This window comes from Microplitis mediator, chromosome 3 (assembly GCF_029852145.1).
Source record: "Microplitis mediator isolate UGA2020A chromosome 3, iyMicMedi2.1, whole genome shotgun sequence".
Lineage (NCBI taxonomy): Eukaryota > Metazoa > Arthropoda > Insecta > Hymenoptera > Braconidae > Microplitis > Microplitis mediator.
In genome coordinates, this window is record NC_079971.1 from 8,930,621 (window position 1) to 8,954,853 (window position 24,233).

Here is a 24,233-nt window from a genome sequence, read left to right on the forward strand (position 1 = left end):
CGGCTAACTTAACGACAAGTTTCTGGCAAGCCTTGGCTGGATAATACTTACGTGCAAGTCGAAGCAAATCTACTGCCGTCATCTGAATGTAATTTGACAGAAAAACTTGCCGTCAATTTTAAGTGAAACTTTCCATCAACTTAACGTCATTGTCTGACAGTAACACTTGCAGTCAAATTGAATTCAAATTATAAACAATTTACTGTCAACTTAAAGGTAATTGTTTGCTCTCTAATACTTTCCTTCAAGTTAGCTTTAGAATACGGCAGCAGCTTAAAGTTAACTTGTGGATAAGGTGGCTATCAAGGCGGTATCATGCAAAGTGTAATTATCGACTGAGAATGTTCCAGATAGCGCTAATTTGTCCGCAACTTGACGTATACTTGCAGCTGAACCTTTCCTAATAGCTCAGTTTGCTTGGGCAAAAGTTTACTGTACAAGAGTTTCGTTGAAAACTTGCTATTGAATTTGGCGTAAATTTACTGCCTGAATTAGAATGCAAATTCACTTCAAAAGTTGACTAGAAAAAAGTTGTCTTTAATTTTCAGGCAAATTTTATGTCAATTTATCGTTAATTTGATTTGAAAAACTGTTAAGTATATTTTCACGCTCAAATTGTAGACAATTTTATGTATAAATTTGCTTACCTTCTGAAATGGTAAGAATGAACATTACCGACTGTTTTGTTTCGTAAAAGTTTATCTTTAAATAGAAAAAAAATTAACCGCAAATTTTGTACTTTCAACTTTTGCTGTGAAATTGTCTGCAAATTCCGGCAGCAGATTTTAGGTAATTTCAACATCAAATTACTGTCAATTTCAATGCAAAGTGGCTATTAGGGGTAACTCGTTAGCGTGAGTGAACCCCCTGATAGCCAGACTCTCTGATCAGAAAATTGGTGTACATTAGTTGCGACCAGCTTGACAACCAGTTGTTGACAACTTTCAGCTTTTGTAACTGTTGGCGACAAGTTGCTGCAGCATATTGTCGCTAGCTCGCTGCTAACTTGGCTATCAGGGAATAATTGATGGCAACTAGTCATCAAGTTGAATACAAAAAATGGTTGAGTAAGAAGTCTCCTAAAACTCAACGGAAACTTTCTCTTCCAAGTTCCTTTTCTATTGTAGCTGCAGATGACGGCAGTAGATTCGCATCAACTTGCACGCAACTTTTATCCAGCCAAGGCTTGCCAGAAACTTGTCGTCAAGTTAGCTGTAAATGTTTCACTGCAGAACTTGCTAAGCAATTATATTTAGAGTGTGGCGAGTGTGGCAATCAGGGTTTATAGAAATGGCCTGAAATTTGCTGTCCGAATTTCCGGAAAATGACAGCAAAAGTAGGAAAGAAAAATTTGCGATTAATTTTTGCTCAATTTAGAGGAAACTTTTTACTAGAAAAAAAATATCGGTACTCTCTAAATATGGATTAGTGGAAATTTCATTAATTACGTTAGTGAAGCAGTATTCACTTCATAATCAGTGTATTTATATAACAAATTAGTGAATTCTCACTAATAAATTTAGTACTGTAATTTTCACTAGCAAATTAGTGATTTTCACTACTGAACTAGCGATATTTTCATAATTTCTACAAGTGAAACTGTTATTCACTTATTAATTGATGAATTTCACAATTTCAATAGTAACTTTAACCAGCAAATAATTAAATATTTTACTAGATATAAATATAATTAATAATTATGGTGCTATTTTTAGAAATTTTAATAAAAATTATCATTTATTTCCTCCACGATATCTCGCTAACGAATTGACCGATTTTAATGGTTGAGGTGGTAATCGACGCGTTTTATTGAGTTCTAGAGCTAATTAGATTTTTAAATTGTTTGGTTGAGTCGTCTTGAAGATATTCGTAAATAACTGTTTTTTACCATTTCTTTCTCCCGCGATATCTCTCAAACACTTCAACCGATTAAGCTGGTTGGGTCGGCAATCGACGCGTTTTATCAAATTCTAGAGCTGACTAGAATTTTAAAGTCGATCGTTATAATCGTTTTTGAGAAATCACTAAAAAACTTGAAAAAAACAATTTCTTTTTTTCGTAATTCGCCAATATTTTCGAGCTTACATGATCAAATGATCTGAAATTGTCAGGAAAGTTGATGGCCAACAAGCTCTTTCGATTTCCACCTCCCGATGAAAAAAGATTTTATACGATTGTATAGAATTATATATCAATTATATATGGACTATATATAATTGATATATGATCCGATTGTATACAATTTCTATACAAATTGTATACAATTCTATATAATTATATACAATTCTATATATTGCAATTATATAGAATTGTGTATAAATATATAGAATTGTATAGAATTGTATAAAATTGTATATAATTATATAGACTTGTATACAATTTGTATAGAATTATATACAATTTCTATACAGTTGTATACAATTGGATCGGGCCATTTTTTGTATATAATTTTATACAATTGTATAAAATCTTTTTTCATCTGGCTTAAACATCCAAATCGATTCATTAGTTAAAAAGTTAGAACGAGTTTACACACACACACACACACACACACACACACACACACACACACACACACACACACACACACACAGAATAGCTTCCTAGGACCTCGAAACATCGACATCTGGTGAAATTTCGATTTTCGCAAATCGGGGTGAAAACAATAACTTCCCAATTTTTCGAAAATTTACAATTTTCGTCGCGGGAAGTTAAAAAAAAATCATAACAAACAGATGTCTCATGTATTCTTATAGTCACTGAAGTAGGTCATTGTTTTTTTTCATCGATAAAAAATTGTGGCGCGAGCTGGGCTTGATCTTGAGTTCTTTAGATTGAAAGTCTGGCGCATTAACCACTGCGCTGAGTGATGAACCCGGACTAGAAAATACGATTTGTGACGATTAATTAAAAATTTAATCGTCATTAATCGGCTCTAATAGTCATAATCGTCATGGTTTTTCACATTTAATCGTCTCTAATCGTCAAAAGACGATTTATTATTCTACGATTAATGACAATTAAAATTTTCAATCTTCATAAATCATTTTTTATTAAGAACAATTATTATAAATTAAAGAATTAAATTCTCGGCAAGAAGGCCAGAATTAATTAAACAACTAAAATTAAATTAAAAAGTTTAATTTCTCGGCAAGAAGGCCAGAAATTTTAAATAATAAATCTAGTTAATAAGAAAGTGCATATAGTAAATTAATCATTTTATTTAATAAGAATATTACACAAGTACTAAATCTAAAAGAGTGAAAGAAAAGTAAAAGTGCTGTGAATTAGTGATAAAAAGATAAATAAATATAAGTAATAAAATTTATCGGTAAAATGATGTCAGTCATAATTATAAAATAAAATTGTTGATGCGAAGTAGAGAGAGATAGCGTCAGTCGCGGGCGACAGTTTTCCAGTGTCAGTAAATTCTTTACTCAACAACTTGATATTTGAAAAACTGAAAGTACAAAATTATAAAATAAATAACATTTCAGTCGTGGAATTTTAATTATAAAATTTAAAAATAAATAAAATCATAGTCGTGAAAAATTTTAAGTAAAAAGTTATAGAAAAAATAAAATTATGTTCGGGAAATAAATTACGAATTTATGAAGTGTGTGTGTGTAAGAATCAGTCCTGTGGACAAATAAATTGATAACGTGTGTGTGTGTGAGTGGGAAGAAAAATTTAAGTATTCCAAGTGAATATATTTTAATTTCGTTATGTTAAATAAATAAGATCCAGAAGATCGGGCAAGTTGCCGAAATTAACTTTATATAAAGTCCAGGGGATTAATTCGGTTTTAATTAAAAGATCAAGGGGATCAGGCCGGTGGCCAATAATTGTAAAGTCCAGGGGACTAAGTTTTCGTTTTTATAAAAGATCCAGGGGATCAGGCCGGTGGCCAATATAATAAAAGTCCAGGGGACTCGTTAAGTAATTAGTAAAAGTCCGGTGGACAGAATTTTGTTTAGTAATAAGTATTAAGAATAAAAGTCCGGTGGACGAATTTTGTATAAGTAATTATAAGTAAGAGTAAAGCCCGGTGGGCCAATTTGTTAATTACAAAATAAAAGTAAAATTATAGTGATATTAAATTGTGTGTCAAATAAATTTCATCCCTCAATCTCCTCACTCTTATAACTTTTAACGACCCTGAAATTCTCAAATAACATCTCCGGTTTTGGAAGACCAAGTCATAGCTTCCAGTGGCGCCCTTATTAACATCATTTAATAAAAGGGCCAAACTTGGCAAGGTTGAGATAAACCCTGTTATAAAATATACTATTTACACTCACGCGATCGCATACGTGGGTTAGCGCAGTGCATAGCATTAAAGACTTTGGATCGGAAGGATGCAGGTTCGAGCCCAGCAGTCATCGGGATTATTTCATCAGTAAAAATCATATATAATTTCTCTAAGTAACGCTTCTAATACAATAGATTACATTTCGGATCTAATTAAAGTTATTTTATTTTTTTTTTGCAATTTAATATTTTTTTTAATAGGGATCGCACGTTTGGGATTATGTAGGTCTTACCCAATTGGGAACCTATAGGGATTGCCCGATCGGGGCCCAAGTACGTTTTTGCGTTTCATCCCAATGTAGGGTCCCCATTGGGCAACCCGATTGTTTACTGGCCTAACAAACTTTTGAGCTCGAAGAGCTAAAAAATTGACAAGTAATAATGTTTCCGAGCTCCCTGAGCTCGAAAACTGCGGGAAGTTTTGGGACTGGCCCGCAGAGTCAGGCGGTTTTCAGATTTTTTTTTTTTTGGAGCGTTAGGAGATTGTGAAGAACTCGCTGAATTTTGAATTTGTTGGTCCAAAATTTTTATCTTGTATTCACGCTATATCCAAAAAGATATCCTTGAAATATTAAAACATTCCATGCAATAGTTTTCTTTAAAAAAATTCCTAAAAATTACCTTTTTGTTCAGGGGGTCACACTAGTGGTCCCCCTTAAGCTCAAGAAATATTCATAACAGGAGATACGAAATTCCACAAAAGTAGGATTTGCAGTACAATAATCATATCAAAAGTTGAATAAAATTTCATATATTTAAAAAAAAAATAATTAATATTATGAAATAATTATAAAAAATAATTAATGATTAAAAATAAAATGAGCGATTGAGGTGTGCACTTTTGGATTTTCCAACATTTTTTTTTTAGTTTGAATGTAATTGACATGCATATTCACAAATATCCTAAATCCCAACTTCATTATTTGAGTCATTATTTACAGATATTTTAAATGAGATTTTATGAATGACTATATCCGCTCATGCATGATTATATATAATCATATATAATTATGTATAATAAGATCTGGTTAATTTTTGGATCTAATCATCTATAAGTGATTATATATAATTATTTATGATCCGAAAATCACTTTTTCCCGGGTTGTTATTTTGTTGACTTTGAATATGAATTGATAAAATATTGTTTTTATTCAAGTAGTCAATAATGTAGCAGTACACAATGAAAAAAGATTTTGTCTAATCATATATGATTATATATGATCATATATGATTATATATAATCATACATGAAATTATATACAATCATGCATGATTATATATGGGGTCATATATAATTATATATGACCCCATACATAATTAGATCTGATCATACCTGGCTGTTATAACCCCATATATAAGTCTATATATGATCAGATCTGACTATATATAAGTCTATATATAGTTAGATCTGATCATACCTGGCTGTTATGACCCCATATATAATCATTTACAAGTCTATATATGATGAGATCTGAGTATATATAAGCCTATACATAATTTGATCTGATCAGACATGACTGATATAAACTAATATGTAGTTATATATGTCAATGTACGATTAAATCTGATCAGACTTTATTGATATGAAACCTATCAATATTTAATTATGTATATAATTCCAATAAATATATATATATATTAAATAATATGACAATTTTTTAATATCAAAGTTATTAAATTTTGATTTTGTCAACTATCAATCAAACTTAAATCCCCAGTACTTAAAAAATGTTGAAAGGTTTCGGCAGCAATTTAAAAGTATAAAGTATCAATTTGATTATTTGAGTTAAGTAATGCCATAAACTTCTCTTAATTATAAGTGTAGAATAGACTAGAGGATCAGACTACCATCCATCGATAACCAAAGTTAAGCAGCATCGGCGTGGGACATTAATTGGACGGATGACCTCGTAGTAAAATAGTAGTCAACGGATAAGAATTTTTATTTTTTATTATTTAATTTTAACCGATGTTTATATTGATGAAGACAATAAATCCTAATCAATTTACTCAATTAATAATTTACAGATTTTCTCTGATTAAAAAAGCGATTTAAAACGATTTGCAATGTTAAATGCCCATAAGAAGAGGGATTCAAAAGTATTCAAGGTATTCAAAAGCATTAAAAAGTATTTAAAATTTGTTATTTCGAATCGTTTTAAATCGCCTTTTTTTAATCAGGGTTCTAAATGAGATTCTAAAAATGATTATATTCGTTCATGCATGATTATATATAATCATATATAATCATGTATAAACATATCTGACTATATATAATTAGACCTGGTCAATTTTTGGATCTGATCATATATAGACGTTTATGCATGATCATATATGATTAGACAAAATCTTTTTCCATCGGGTAGTGAAATGTTATTTTTTCTTATATATTGTTATAGAATGTATAAATACGATTTATATAAAAATATCTCGTCTCGTCTCATTATTCTGTGTTTTCGATGATGCAATTACTGGTATGAAGCTCTGTGACGTTTTCTAAAGTCTTGTGGCCCCAATGGTGCCAGTATAGTATTGTGGTAAAGTGTGATATAGAGTAGGGAGCGGTAACACGTCGGATCGCATGTTTTCTGTCTACCTATACCTACACAAATGACATAAAATGCACATACTTTTATAGAAACGGCAAGAGGGATGAAATGTGGTGGACCGAGTGGCTCCCTCAAGCGGGCATGTTGTGTCAGTCGTGTCGTGTGCTGCGTTGCAGTGTGTCGTATTGTTATTATGGAGCGTCCATTATTTTACATTTGGAGTCATATCACGTATTCTTAATCACTCCTCTGCATTATTATCGTGTTCTCAATTATACAAAGAATTTATCAAGATCTTATATATCATTTAATTAGTAACAAATAAAATAAAACTAGTGATACAAACCCGAAATACATACTTTGTGATATTAAGTTTAATCGATCTGTTTTTTGTGAGTTTCATTTCAACCAAAAAAAAAAAAGTAATAATAATAATTATAATAAAATCGTTAAAATTTTCGTTTGTTTGACGTGTTATTGGTTGAAGAATCGTTAAAACTAGTTTTTGAATTCATGATTTTCAAATAGAACTTTGCCTATTAAATCAATCTTTTTTTTTTAGTGATTTTTTTAGATGAATTGATGTTTAAGTTTAAGTGAAAATTGCGCGCGCAGATGTTCAGAAGGACCGCGTGGTGTTAAGAGTTTCGTTTCACGGTCGTTGTATGTGTCAAATTTGACATTTGAGAATAGATTATTTTTTATGATGGACTCTTATAAATTTTATGTAATATAATATTTTATAATAAATTAATTGTTCAATAATTGGATCATTTACAAAAAAAAAAAAAAAAAAAATTTGTATCATTTCGTAAAAGGTATAAATTTGATTCTTTTTATTGATATGTACCAATAAATAGGAAAGAGAGTGAAAAAAAAAACTATAAGAAAGTGGACGGTGAAGAATGAAAGGAAAGTAGTGGAAAAACTACCCATACGATACTCATGACTATCAATAAATGTTTGTTTATGCGAACATAAAACGAGTAACAGCTTATTACATCAGTAAGCTAGTGAAAGAATTAAAGTTGAAACATAAAAACGGGAAGAGGAGCAAGTTTCATAAAAGAGACAACAAAAAGTGAGAAAGTAAAGAGCAACAAAGATCTCAAGGTCGTCGGGCTCACATAACGTGGCTTATTATTTTTTTCTACTAGTTTTTCTGTAACTTATAATTTATTAAGTATCACCCTGTGTTTTTTTATACTCAATATTTTTATCTCATATTTTTGTCTTGGGATAAACCTTTGTCTTCCAGCTGCAGGCTTATAATTTTCCATTCGATGTCAGATTTTGAATTGAATATCCTGCAATAAAATATACTTAGAATGCAATGAAATCATTTGTATATATACATGTAATCCATTGACGTGAACATAAATCTAGATATTTGCATTTTTATGTTATTTAATTTATCAATGTTATTTTCAATTGAAATGAAAATACTCAAAATGTTTCATGGGGATAACTCGGAAGTTTTAGTGCAACAATTGCAATAAATTGAACTTAAGGAGCAGTTGGCATACTGGATAATTATTTGAATGCTTGGAGATATGACTATTGCAAGTAATATAGTTGTGGAGTGGCTACGTTCACTCCACCTTTGCCAATATTCTGAATCATTTATTGATAATGGTTATGATGATTTAGAAATATGTAAGCAAATTGGTGATCCAGATCTTGATGCTATCGGTGTGTTCAATCTAAGTCATCGAATGCAGTTACTCCAGTCAGTAAAAACATTACGAGAAGAGGGTGCAGCGAGTGTCTATTTTACATTAGAAGAGACTAATGATTATATTTGTGATAGTGTAAGTTTGCGATCATCAAAAACGTCTTCTGAACCACCAGCAAGTGATAAAGAAATCCAGAGAGGTTCACCGACTGCTAGTTTATCTAGCGGTGGTCAGGAATTGGCTAAATTTACCGACGAATATGAAGAGGGTAAAGCTGAACTTGTTAGGATACCAAGGATGCAGCTGAAAATATTGCTACAGGAAAAATTAAGGCATGATGGTATTCGACTTGCGTGTCAACCTTATACAACACCGGTAAGTATCATTTGATCATTGTTGCGGTACTGCCCACTTCGAATGTAAATTGTCAACGAACATTACATACAATAATCAATTTTTATCAAAATAGTCAATTCAAATCATACAATTTGCAATGTAAAATCAAACCTTGTGGAAAATACAGTTTGACAGAAAATTAAATACTACACTTAGCAAGCTTCACATAATTCAAAGTTGCTAAAATTTGATATCCATGTAAAAAAAAATTAATTAAATTTCATATTTTGCTGTCGTCAGTGAATCTTTGCAAATATTTATGCAAACAGAAATAAACAAAATTCAGAATTTTTTGTTAATATACACTTATCCAAAAAATGGAAGGAACAAAAAAATTTCAGAAATTTTATATTGGTTTTTGAAAGGCTTTATTTTCGTAAAAAATGGTCGTATCGAAAAATTAACAAAAGCAATTTGAAGTTTGAAATCTCTAGTTTAAAGATCTACTTGTAAAAAATTTTTTGATTCACGGTTATTGCGTAATCATAAGAAATAGCTCGAGACCGAAAGTTTCTAAATTTTTTGGTTTTGTTGTCTGAGTCTACACGGAGAGAAATGTCAAGTAAATATGCCTATGCAGAATAATAGTAATTATATTACTCTATAGTTTGTGTTCCGCCGCTCTTATGTGACTGCTTATACAAACTATAGAGTAATGTAATAATTACTATGCTGCATAGGCATATTCACTTGACATTTCTTTCCGTGTACGGACCTGGAAAATTTATTTTAAGAAAGCTAATGCTTAGCTCGGTTAGAAAATTTATTCGGCTATAATTTTCTTTTATTGCTGTCTCTGTACGACAATTTGTAGGTCAGATATCGGTCTTCAAATGAAAAAGAATGCTTGTGTCTTTGATGATCGATATCTCCGCAACTAATGGTTTCACAGTAATTTTAACGACATCTTTAGAAACTTGAATAAATTCCCCACAAGCTTTATTTTCGATTTTCGAAAAAAAAAAAATTTTTGCTATTGTTAATATCGATTTGAAAAACGTACAAAAAATTACTTTTTATGGTTTTTTAGTCAATCAATCGCTACTTTACAAATATCGATAAAAAAATTAATGTTGCCATGTGATTTTACAGCTTAATGTACTCCTAAAAGCTCTGTAAATTTTCAAACTGATCCATTGATACGTTTGTCTGGATCGATTAATCAAAGTTTCTCAAAACAATTAAAGGAACAAGTTTTGCTCTATCGGTTGTATAATCATCATTTAAATAGAATAATAATTTTTTTTTAGCTTATTTTATATTTTTGATTCGACAAAATTTCACAAAATAAAAAGTTCTGATTTTCAGTAGATTTCATAAAAATCTAACTATTGTATTTGTCCTCATGATGGAATTTTCAAAAAATTTTGCTACCTCTAGACTCAGCTTGACGAGCTGAGTCAGGAAATACATTTGGTTCAAAAGTTTATATATGTATTTACATACACATATATATATATATATATATACAATATAACGCGCCGTTCTCCAACGATAGCCTCCGCAACTCTACACTGATCCTAATGAAACTCAGTATACTTATTCTATGGACGATTACCTTGGATGAGTTCGAAGATGAGCCAATTCGGTCAATAAGTTTAGAAGTTATGGTTAATTGAAATTTTGTAATATTTCCAAAAAAAATGTGTTTACTCATTTAACTGGATGTAACTTTCCAACGGAAAGAGATAGCTTATTTTTGTTTGTTCTATGTGAAAGCTCGTTCGATTGCCTACAATTTTGACTATAAAGCTCATTGATTTAACCATTTTTTCTAATAGATAAATGGTTTTGAACATTTACAAAATATTGTAAAAACTAATTTTATGCAGGTTTTTACTTTGATTATAGCTACAATTTTAAACCGATCATCTTGAAACTTAGTACACGTATTTTGTGGGTGACTACCTTGTTCGAGTTTGAAAATGAGCTCAATCGGTTGTTTAGTTTAGAAGTTATAGCATTTCAAAATTTTCAAAATGTCCAAAATTCATATTTTTACTTTTTTTTTCTACAATATCTTTTAAATGTGATAACTTATTGTTTTTCTATAAAATTGATCTGAAAGCTCTTCAAATAAACTTTAATTTTCATGCCTATATATGTGCCTAGACCAATGAAATTAGTTATTTTACCATTTATTTAATGAAATTTTGCTATTGCATTAGTTCTCCTACTTCTTAGTAAATTCATGGAGCTACTTAAATTTATATTATTGCAGTGTGACACCTATAAAATTCAAACATCTCAATTCAGTGGGTATATACAATTTTGTTTTATCGACAGTGTATTAATGATATGATATATCAATAACAAGATTAACATCAGTTATGATGATAACATTCTTTATATCTACTCGTCGTTTGATATTCTAATAGGCTTTTTATTTCAAATATTAGTACTAATTTCAAGTATGACACCTTGATATATCACAATCAGATTTTAATCTTAGATTATTTCATTAGTGGATTTTATTGAAAGCAAATTATAGCCTTTGTTCTTATGGTGGAATTTTTGAGGAAGAAAACCATAATCTATCATAATTCTTTGAATAGGATCCGAAATAGATAGTTTTAATATATGCATACCCAGTGAACACATGACCTTATTTTGACGTCATATGTAGGTCATAGCAATGCCACGGCATCTGATGTAAATTTGATGTCAATCTGACGTTCTACATGATTTTAATATGATGTAAAGCTTGTGACATCATATTGATGTAAGCATGACTCTTGTATGACGTCATAGTTATGACTTATGTATTACGTACGTTTGACATAAAACCTACATCACATTGTTACGTAGTAATAAAGTCATTATCGTATATCATAATGACGTAATTTTTAAATCATACATTTTTGTCAGTAGCAAAGTCACGGTTATACGTAATATGGATGTCACTCTTAAATCATATCTTTACATCAGTGACAGGTCAGTATTTTACGCAATGCTGATGTAATTTCCGAGTCATAGTTTTTTATCATCGATTTATTGAAATAAAACAATCATAGAATGAATTTTCAAATATGTGTCAATGTGTAAAAATAACAACTAAACGTCGAACATTTTCGGGGTCAAAGTAATCGATACACTCGATAATAGATTATTCAGACGTTTTAGATTAAAACATTAGCGTGAGCATAAAAAAATTAACTTTATTTTTTTAAATGATATATATCGAAAATATCATTAAGGATGACAAAGAAAATGTAACGACAGTTTGAACTCTTTTGATATTATGATTCTAAAGTTTAAGTATCACAATTTTTCAATCGATTAAATTTCATACGATTTTGTGGAATTATTTAATGTTTCGCAAAATTTTATATAAGATTTTTTAAATTTCACATCACAACAAAAAATTAAAAAATTTGATGAAACTTAATGAAATTTTATACAATTATCATCGAGGCCCACAAATATTGTTTCTATAAAATTTCATATAAGTTCATGGAGTATTTTTAAATTTTGTAAAAATCCATCACGAAAACTTATGAACTCTGTCTTTTCCGGCATTTCACTCTAAATACATCAATTAAGCACGAGATTTGAACTCTCGTGATGTGGACCAGTGAGCAACGTTCAGGACTACCAGCCAAGAGTAGCCGTGTTCGAACCCAGGAGATGCCCAGGATTTTTTCATCATTTAACGTTATTTAATCTTGTTTCAGAATTCACAATGCGTTCGCGCGGTAATAATCAAATAAAAAATTCGGTATTTCATTTTTTTTTTTTTTTTTTTTTTTTCAAAAATATATTTTCCGAATTGATAATTTTGACATCACCTATATGTCATATTGACGTCATAAAATGTCACACAGACATCACATTCACGTCATGTATACGTCATTAGTTTTACATCATAATCTTACGTAAAAAAGTGGGAAATAATGAGTCACACCTGACTCATTCGTGACTTATATCTTACGTAAATGATGACTTAGCGTAACGTCACTCTGACGTCAAATTTATGTCAATGTGTTTACTGGGTAGGTATCTTTAAACAACGTCAAATCAAAACATATATTGCATAATTATCAAAAATTCTTCTGAAGCTCATTTAGTTAGCTTCAATTTTTGGCATTATACTTATAATTTTTTGATTTTTTTTTTGTTTTATCATCTTGCAAATTTTTAAGAAAATGTCAAAAAAAATTTTATTTTGTTATTAACTTTTATTTGAAAGGAGAAAATAGTCAAATAATGAGAAATCTACTTCCATTTCGGCTGCCGAATGGCCTTTTTTTTTTATTTTAGAATTTCAAAAAAAATTTTTTTTTTTTTTCTTTACTTTACATTCGCTGAGAAGTAATCCAAAACTATGAGTATAATTGAAAAAAATCATCTTCCTACTCAAAATATACAAATACTCAAACGAAAAAATACAGGGAAGATATATAGATATTTAAATTTAAAATAGTAAAAATTGCCGTCTCTAATTGTATGCTTTATTTGCTTGGTAATACGATATTTTTCAACTGACTGTATCGAAAATTAAAACTCACCCTATAAATATTATAGTTCGAAACAGTAAAAATCGTCAAGTCAATATATTAGGTGTACAAAAAAGTTCTACCCGTTTTTTGCCAAAAAACACATTGAAAAATTTTAAATAAAATACAAATCTTAATCAAAATAATCATCATCAGCATCTACTATCCTTCGCCGACGCTCAGGCAACTGATGAATCCCCCGGCGATAAAAGGCTCGATCTTTTGACCTGATATGCAAAGAATCCTTATCTCAGGTTAATTAAATTTTTAATTATTAATTAAGAACTTTTATGTAATATTAAATTTATCTATTTAATAAGTTATTGAAGAATGACAAGGAATAAAAAATCTTGATGATTTGATTTTAGTAAAGTGGGATAAATTCGCCGCATGCACAGAAAATTCGGAATAAAAATGAAATAAATTTTACGAAAGACGACAATAGAAAATTTTAACTCAACAGAATTGACGCCGCGTGTTTGACAAACTTATAATAATTTTTTCAGATGATTTATGTTGACCTGACCGAGATGTCTTGCTATTTCACACTTTTCTGGAAACCGGATCAGCAACGTTCTTTGAAATCTCTCGTAGTTGGACTCTAAGAAAACTTGATTTTTTTTTTTATAAAACTCTTTCTAAGGCGTTTGCCTGACTTAAGTACTTAAATTAATTTTTTAGAAAAGTTGAGCGACCACTCAGTCCAGCCGGTAGGTTAAGATTAATTATTTAGTTGTGTCTGGCGACGAGGTGCCCTCAGCCCGCCCTCTACCTTTCCTACTTGCCGAAGGCCAGAATACCTTGTCAGTGACCTCAGCTACTTGGAATATGTCAATTGACGTCATAAAAAAATTGTTCTTCCTATACTGGATACTGATAAGACTTGTTACCAAGTGATATCGAGCTAGGAATGGCGATTATATACGAGTTATCACTCGTTCCCACTTGCTGAAGGTCAGAACATAATTAGAATAGATCAGAATAATGTATTCCTACATTATAGACTATTAGACTTTTTGTTGTGCGTCAATAAACTAAGCAGAGTTATACTGTATGTCCTATTAATATTCTTTTTAGTGTGAGGTGTAAGTAGTTATATTATCTTATAAAAGTACTTACTAAAGCTTATAGGGTAATGGTTGACAATAACTTTAGTTTCTCAGAAAACGTACACAATTTTTTTTTGCTGTCTGACTCTTATAGACTTTATCTACTTCAGCTGCTAGTTTCAGTTACATTACCGTTGCGCAGACTAATTGAATTAGAATCATCGCAAGGGCAGGTGTTCAATTACAAAAAAAGGTGCGAAATTTAATTTTTGCTGACCAGGCAGTCGAGCACCAGGTCACCCCGTCACACTGAACAATAAATTATTATCTAATCTGATCTAATCCCCGTGGTATCTGGTTAGCAAATTCTTGGCTTCCTCGAGCATCGCACCGAGGCCTGCCATTCCCAAATAAACATAAACGTATCCCAGCTAACTCCGGACTCCAACACGAAGGGGCGGTGACATCTCCGTTGCTCCCCCGCGATCACTACGTCAATCCCGAGGGCTAAGCCTGGGCCTAGTCGTCATCATTGGTTGGGAGGAACATTATCTTGGCCACTATCCACGACCCAGTTAGACATCCCTCGTTGAATCATGCACTCATTTTAATCCCGTGTGGTGTTAAAATGAAATTACACCGGTGTAGGAGGCGTAACTCGGTGGTGTTAAAATGCCGGTGTTAAACCGGTGTAACAGCGGAGTAAACTGCGTCCGCTCAGAATATTGACTCTGGGAAGCTTATAAAACGCAAAAATTATCTTGATACACACACTCGCAGTCGAACACACACACACACACACACAGACACATACTCAAACTCTCACACACACACGCACTCAAACGCGCGAGCGCACACACGCACACATTCCCAAAGTAAAATATTTTAACACCGGAAAATTTTATGTAACGCCAGTAAAGAATATTTACACCGGCAGCGGCGTTATTTTCACACCGCTTTCGGTGTTGAAATTTAATACCGCTAATTTTAACACCTACATCGCTTGGACTTGCCCTGGTGATTTTTTACAGTGTGGCAAAGCAAAGACTGAAATTATGTTAAAAATAGTATAAAAAAGCATATGAAGAAATGACCTAATACCACACTGAGAGAAAAAAGTGCATATTTTCAAGTAAAAATACTTGATTCAAGTATTTTAGATACTTAAATAGTACCAAGTAAATGATTTCTTAATTCTAGTAAAAATACTTGTGAAATCTATTAATACTAAAAACTTAGGTTTAATAAAAAAATACTAATGTTAAATAATAGAAAACTAAAATTTAATATTTAAAATACTTGAAATAAATGATGAAAAAAATTTAATTTAGTAATTAAGATACTCCAATTAAATAATAAAAAGTCACATCTAGTAGTTAAAATACTCAAGTTCAATAATTAAAAATTAAAGATTAGTATTTAAAATACTCGTGATCAATATTGAAATATTTTAAATTAGCATTTAAAATACTTTAATTTAATAATTATAAGTTTTCATTTACTACTTAAAACACTAAAGTATAATAATTGAAAATTTTCATTCAGTATTTGAACGACTTAAGTTCAGTAATTAAAAATTTATATTTAGTAATTAAAATACTTAAATCTTCTTATTTAGTATATGAAATGATCAATTCAATAATTAATTATTTATATTTAGTATTTAAATTTAATCCGTATGGATGCTTCTTCGGATTCCCCTGCGCTGTTATAGTTATGACTGAAAAGCATTCCAAAAATCTACTCACAAGTATTTACCGCAAGGGTACTTGTACTCTTCTACTAGGATATTGTCCTGTTGCGAGTAGTTGACAGAGTGACATTTTCACTCCTTTGAACGGAACTTATTACTTCTATTCTAACTGTCCAACTAGGAAAATGTTGCAGCGCTCTTCTGCGCCTAGCGGTGACTCCTGGTACTAATTTTTTCTTTCACACTCTGCGTTTGCAAACTTTGTTATTTTCACTCGCCTTATTTTTTCTCTATCTCTTTATTCATTTAAATTTATTTGTTTTTATTTATTTTTTTTTTACACGCATTATATTTTTTTGCGTTCATTTTTTTTTCTTTTAATAATTTTTTTTTTTATATATGAAAATATTGTGACTCGTCACACCATGATAAAAAATTCCTTAAGTTGAGAAAAAAATATTCTCGAACTGGAATAAAAATCACTTGGGCTGAGAAATTTTATTACTTAGTTTAAAATTTTTTTTTTGTTTTAGTTCAAGAACTTTTTTTGTTGACTTAATACAAAAAATGTCTTTAGCCAAGAATAAAGATTCTTGACTTGAGAACAAAATATTCTCAAACTGAAAAAAAAAATCACTTAAGATGAGAAATTTTTTACTAAGTTTAAAATTTTTTTTGTTTTAGTTCAAGAACTTTTTTATTTGACTCAATACGAAAAATGTCTTTAGCCAAGAATAAAGTTTCTTGACTTGAGAAAAAATATTCTCGAACTTGGAAAAAAATTGCTTGGTCAAAGAAAGATTTTTCTTGGCTTACGTAATTGCTTTTTTGAATATAGAAATATATTAACTTAATTCAAGAAATAATTCCTTGTTACAAGTAACTCATGTATCTAGTGATATATTACTAGATCGAAGCAATAGTTGCTAAAAATAAGAAATATTATACTTCAATTTAGTAAAAATTTCTTGTTTTAAGTATTCACAGAAATAAGTAAAAAAAATACTTGAAAAAATTTTTTTTTTCTCTCAGCGCATAGTAACACCTTATTAAATTAATGATTATAGGAAGGTGAACAAGGATACTTGGAAGGACTTGCATCAAGATACGCGGATCTTTTTCAAACGCATTACGGTGACGTCTTGGAGCCTCTCGAAGAACTACGGCAACGAGAAACGAATGCATCGCCAAAAATTCCAAACTCTCAAATTACTACCAGTTATTCACAGACTATTTACGTGCCTGGAAAATATTCAGTAAGAAAAGAAATAATACTTACTAATTAAAACCTGATGTAAAATTCAGATTCAACCTTCATAATTTTTATTAAGTAAAATAAGAGTCATTAAGACATTAAATTATTTCTATGGCACTCATTAACTCTTCAGAACATACGTCTCCCGTACCACGCTACCGTGATGAGAGAAAATCTCACGCCTATTGCGCAAGCGCCAAGAGCAAAATTTAAAAAATATTTAAATAATTTTAGGTTATATATCAAGCAAAATACAATATATATACTATTATTTATTTGAATACTAAGAATTAAATAATCCCTGATTAAAAAAGTTCATTGAAAAGTATTGAAAAAGATGAGAATCGAATCCTTTTGAATACTTTTTATACCCCAATGTTTTCATTTGGACATAAAATCAATTACTTTTCAATCCCAAAATAATATAAGAATTTCTAAACTTCCGAGGAATTGGAAAAGATTTAAATGAATTGATATTTTTAATCTTTCTGAATCCTTCCCAATACCAAAATAGTCCGACATTTCGGATCGAGTGTAAGATTGAAAAGAATTCAAATGAATTGAAATTTTTGAATCTTTCTGAATCCTTCTCAATACCAAAATAATTCCATATCGGAAGGTATTGAAATGATGAAAGATTGAATTCTTTTCAATACTTTTGAATCACATTTTAAGAATTAGAAAGTATTCAAATGATTGAAATTTCAATTCCATTCAATACTTTCCAAAACCTCCGTGGGATTGAAAAGAATTGAAATAATTTTCAATCCTTTTCAATGAAATTTTTTAATCAGGGATAATTCTTTATAAATTATTTTTTATAAATAATTATTTGTAAATTATTACTTTTTGTATTTTAATTAAAATACTGGTATACAGGTACACTTGTAAACAACTTTCAGAATACTGTTTATTTGTATATCTATATACATTTAAAATAGCGGCTAGAAACCACGGAGACAGCCGAAATGAAACGAATTCATACGAGCAGCAATTTTTTTTGTGCCTGACTTAACTCACGCGATGAGAGAAACTCTCACAGTTAATGAACAATTTTTTTTCTTTATTTTTCAAATTTAAAAAATTTTGTTTTTTTAGTATTATTTCCCTAGCGGATCCGTATACACCGTGTAAACTTGGTGTAAACTCGATATATACCTCGTGTCAGTGTAAATTAGGGGTTTATTTAGTGTATACTCGGTGCATATTGAGTATACACCAAATACACTCAAAGTTTACACTGAATTTACACGGTGTATATGTGCACGATATACACAGAGTTCACACCGAGTACACACTAAAAAAAATTTTTTTAAGTCCTCAGAACAAATGTTGTGAAGAAAATTTTTTTTTTTTTAAATTGAAATAAAAAAAAATCAAATTTTGAAAAAAAATTAACATTTTTGAAAAAATTAAAATTTTTCGAAAAATTAAAAAAAAACATACATATAAGGCAAAAGACCCTGTTGTTGACCATGACCCAGTTTCTGACCTTTTCAACTTTTTTCCAACTTACTTAAAAAACTATAACTTTAATAAGAAAATCGATTTTTTTTCAATTAATAGTAATCTATTCTGAGCCTAATTAATGGCAGTTTAAAAAGCATAGAAATTATTAACTGAATAAAAAAAAATGATTTAGTCGTAGGTGGCTGAGGAAGCCATTCTCTAAGTGTAGTGTAGTCTAAGCAGTTGACGTTCCCTATCCAAAACATCCCATAGAATCCATTAGAATGGGTCAAAAGCCGCTTAAAAACCAATACAAGTCTATAGGATTCAGTTCATCTTTATCCACAGTGTAGTGCAGAAATAGAGGTTATTTTTCATGACGTTTTTCGGACATTTGGAAATAAGGAATTAAAAAAAAAGTCTGTGCTTTCTTCACTACAAACCTACATAGATTATGGGATATAATAATTTGGTGGTGTAAGTATAATTATTACTATTCAATTTTTATTAAACTGGATATTCTGTGGGTATATCGTTCATTTTTAAATTATTTATCTGGACATGAAGTTTATTTTTATAAACAATTTAGTAGTATTATGGTCATAGGATAAATGATTCTAAAAGAATGAAAATTTATTTTTTCTAATAAATTCAATTCTCCTAATTTTGTTACAGGATATTCTTCATTTGTCGACAATGAATAATTTTACCCGGCTTTGCGAGGGGTGAAACATTTCAATAACCTTAAATTATGGACATTTAAGTTTCTTTATGATACTGAAGTTAGCGGACGCCTAATAATTTTTGGATTTTTTTAAAAATGATAAATTATAGACATTAGGGTGTCCGTTATTTCCCAAATGGATTTTTATTTACCGATCGCCCCCTGAATCTTTAGTTTATGACCTAAAAAAAAACATCCAACACAATGAGGCTCTTAATTTTCACATTAGACCGTGCCCAAATCATTTTATATTTCCCATTTAAATAACATGGGATTTTTAGACTTCTGACTCTTAATTTTTTTTCTCAGAAACAAATGAGAGTAAAAATTTGATCGAAGCATATTCTGATAGAAAATTGAACGTTCTACAAAAAAGTTCTCTTATGAATTTTCGATAAAATAACTCCTTTAAAAGTTATTTAACGTTAAACTTGTGTTTGTTATCAATCCTATAATATTTTTAATTCTATTTTCATTTTTACCGTTTTTGGCTATAAAATCGTTGAAATAAAAGATAGTTGTTATTATCACTAGAGTACCGATGATCATTTATGTAGATTTCATGGCCTAAACAGAAAATCAAGGGAAAAAAAACATTGTTTTATGAGAAATAATAGAAATAACATACCTTTCCTCATACAGACGAACTTTAAAATGAATTAATGGAAAGTGATGAAATAAAAATGTAATAACTTCTTTGTCTATAATATTATAAGCAGATTTATTATCAACTTTGCTTTCTCTATAATTTTTTGTTAAGAAAGCTATGGTCGCATTAGGATATTTTGTTATGTACTCATTTACAACTTAAATCAAATATTGTTTTTGGTCTTCTCGTGTTGTTAAAATGTTGATATACTCTTAAGTTGATTTAATTGCTCTTTCGGTGAGATCATTAATGACTTGTAAATTGTTAACAATTCGCAAGTAAATTTGGAATCCTTACAATTTTTTGAAAGATTTAACATTGATAGAAATTTTTTGAAATTAGATGTGAAACGTAGGCGGGCAATAACGACTATTTAGAAGGCTTTCGAAAGAAAGCAAAAATGATAATAAATCTGCTTATAATATTATAGACAAAGAAGTTATTACATTTTTATTTCATCACTTTCCATTAATTCATTTTAAAGTTCGTCTGTATGAGGAAAGGTATGTTATTTCTATTATTTCTCATAAAACAATGTTTTTTTTCCCTTGATTTTCTGTTTAGGCCATGAAATCTACATAAATGATCATCGGTACTCTAGTGATAATAACAACTATCTTTTATTTCAACGATTTTATAGCCAAAAACGGTAAAAATGAAAATAGAATTAAAAATATTATAGGATTGATAACAAACACAAGTTTAACGTTAAATAACTTTTAAAGGAGTTATTTTATCGAAAATTCATAAGAGAACTTTTTTGTAGAACGTTCAATTTTCTATCAGAATATGCTTCGATCAAATTTTTACTCTCATTTGTTTCTGAGAAAAAAAATTAAGAGTCAGTAGTCTAAAAATCCCATGTTATTTAAATGGGAAATATAAAATAATTTGGGCACGGTCTAATGTGAAAATTAAGAGCCTCATTGTGTTGGATATTTTTTTTTAGGTCATAAACTAAAGATTCAGGGGGCGATCAGTAAATGGAAATCGATTTGGGAAATAACGGACACCCTAATAGACATAAAGGATTCGAACAAATTGCACCTATGGTTTTTTAAATTTTCTACATGTGCGTATTTTGAATACAAAGAAATAAGTTATTTATTCAAAAGGAAAAAATTATAATACTTTTGAAATCTGATGTGATATTATAACTTATAAAGTTAAATTAATTAATAATAAATTTTATATATACCAAAAAAATATATTTGAAAAAATATTAAATAAATGTTTTATTATTACTACTTCAACATGTTTTATTTTTATTTCGAGAATTTATTTTCCTTCTCAATTTAACTGTTGAAAAAAAAAAATTCCAAATGATAAATTTTTCTTTTTTATTAATTATAAGTTCAACTTTCTTAAGAAAATATATTTTGCTCCATTTACTTCTAATTATTATTTTATATTTAAAGAAATTCTACATTACCGACTCATTCATTTTACGATAGTTGTATTAGAATTTATGTTAACACAACTTGTATAATTTACTCTATAGTATTTGATTTTTTCTTGCTAGTATAACCATTTAAATATAGTGGAAACCTAAACATGCAAACTTCTCAATAAGACAATTTATAGATAAATTGAGAAAAATATAGATAGCCCGAACTGGGAATCGAACCCAGACCAATTCGGTATCGCGCCAAGTGCTCTACCAGTTGAGCTATCCGACACTATACTATATTCCGTTCAATTTGATCTATAACTTATTGAGCCACACCGTCCATCGTACGGTAATACACCATTTAAATATAGTGGAAACCTAAACATGCAAACCTCTCAATAATAAATATGTATGCAAAATGCATTTAGAATAGATAAAATATGCATTTTAATTATATCACTTTTGGCCGTTTTTCGTACAATTAAAATACATCTAAAATATATGCGGAATGTATGCGTACATATATAAAAAATATATGAAAAATATATTTGAAATATATTTCTACAAATACCTATAAACTACAAAAAAATACATTCTTAATATATTTTGGTTGTATGCGCTTGACTTAGGTATCAAAAGTAGGGCTTCGTAGAGTATGAGCGGCGAATATCAGCTTCACGTTGCTAGTGGTCGTCCTAACAGCCTGAAAGCTCCATTATCTGCCAACCGAAGTGTTCCACTAGGGCGCAAAGCAGTCCAGGTGTTAAAGTGGTCGAAGGTGCCAGAACCCTCTGGATTTTCTAATGAAAAACTATTGAAAGGAGGGAAAAAAATCATTTTCAACTAACCAGGAAGTTCTACTGGTGCACCAAGTGATCCAGGTATCAAAGTAGTCCAAAGTGCCAGGACTCTCCAGATTTTCTTCTAAAAGACTAGCAAAGAAAGTGAAAAAAATCATTTTCAGCGAACCAGGTAATCCCACTGGATTTGGAGGGTTCAAAATGACCAGGACTCTCGGGATATTTTTTGTACAAAAATTAATGGCGGAAAAAAATTTATTTTCAGTAAAGAACACTTTTCCACTGAAGCATCAAGTACTTGGGACTTCCTGTGGGATTTCTTGGTTGGCTGAAAATGTTTTCTTTCACTCCCTTCGATAGTTTTTCATAAGAAAATCCAGAGGGTTCTGGCACCTTGAACCACTCTAACACCTGGATCACTTGGTGCTCCAGGGGGACTTCCTGGTTGGTTGAGAATGATTGTTTTACTCCTTCCAATAGTCCTTCAAAAGAAAACCCAGTGTGTCCTGGTCATCTTGGACAACTTTAACACTTGGAGTGCTTATCGCCCTAGTGGAACTATTCGGTTGGCAGATAATGGAGCTCTCAGGCTGTTAGGACAACCACTAGCAACGTGAAGCTGATATTCACCGCTCGTACTCTATAACGCCCTTCTTTTGGAACCTAAGTCAGTGCATACAACCAAAATATATTAAAAATGTATTTTTTGTATTTTTGTAAATATATTTCGAATATATTGCACACCTCAAGCGCGAAAGCGCTAGGGGTGCTTTACTGACGGTTCTTCCTCGTTGACAATTTTTTATATATGTACGCATACATTCCACATGTATTTTAGATGTATTTTATATGTACGAAAAACGGCCAAAAGTGATATAATCAAAATGTATGTTTAATATATTCTAAATATATATTTTACATATATATTTATGTATTTTTCATATATTTCACATCTATTTTTAGTATATTCATAAATATATTTTTTTTATATTTAAAATATATATTATTTCCACGGGGATATCGTACTTCATTAATAACTTTTTATTATCATTCAAGCTTTATTTGTAAGCTTCAATCACTTACTCCCAGTCTGACTCGAAGGTCTACGATGTTTTATTGTTACTTGCTTAAAATAGATATTTAATTATCATTTCTTCAAAAATTTTCGTATATAAAAAAATTGAGATTCGCACGCGAAGCTTCAACTTAATATTTATAATCAATAACTTTTTTTTTAATAGATACATTTTTTCTTTTTATTTCATAAAGTGGATGTTGTTTTCAATGGTCGAGTCCTTGATCATTTTAAAAGCCTTTATTGTTTTTAAAATAATATTTTAATGTCATTTTTCTTGCGCAGCCTTCAAGTTGCTTAAGTGACAAGGAAGAAGATGAAATTTACGGATTTGGCTACGGTGTATTTGGTCGTCAGATGCTTCAACAACGAAATCAAAAACTTGTATTAGCTACTCAAACGACTAATTTTGATTCAGGAGGACACCAGCAAACATACCATAGGTAAATGAATTGATAAATAAAATGAATGATAGAAAATTAGTGTACGATTGAAAGCAATTCATTTAGTTGAAAGTTTGATAAATATACGGTGGACGATATACACTAGTCACAAAAATTAAGGGATATAAGAAATTCCAAAAATTGAGGAATTTTTTTTGCGTTTTTTATCATGCTCGGTTCCGGAGTAATTCTAAGAAAACCAACGCAAAAAAAATTCCTCAATTTTTTTTACCGCCGGCATTAGCATTACCCAAAGCGTACCACGTGGAGGTTGCTCG

The 24,233-nt window shown here is 30.1% G+C and overlaps 1 protein-coding gene across 3 annotated transcripts in view; it reads left to right on the plus strand.

The window, feature by feature from the left end:
* Positions 1-7,012: 7,012 nt before the first annotated feature.
* The window catches only part of LOC130664930 (uncharacterized), a 72,161-nt gene continuing 54,940 nt past the window's right edge, over positions 7,013-24,233 (plus strand). Inside the window, exons 1-4 of one of the 3 annotated variants that reach the window (XM_057465130.1) lie at positions 7,014-7,282; positions 7,423-8,911; positions 17,238-17,426; positions 23,798-23,955. In XM_057465130.1, coding sequence (XP_057321113.1) covers positions 8,402-8,911; positions 17,238-17,426; positions 23,798-23,955 — 857 coding nt within the window. In that variant the 5' untranslated portion in view covers positions 7,014-7,282; positions 7,423-8,401. Of the gene's footprint in view, positions 8,912-17,237; positions 17,427-23,797; positions 23,956-24,233 lie in introns of all 3 variants that reach the window. The other 2 variants (XM_057465132.1, XM_057465131.1) reach the window with 2 other exon arrangements.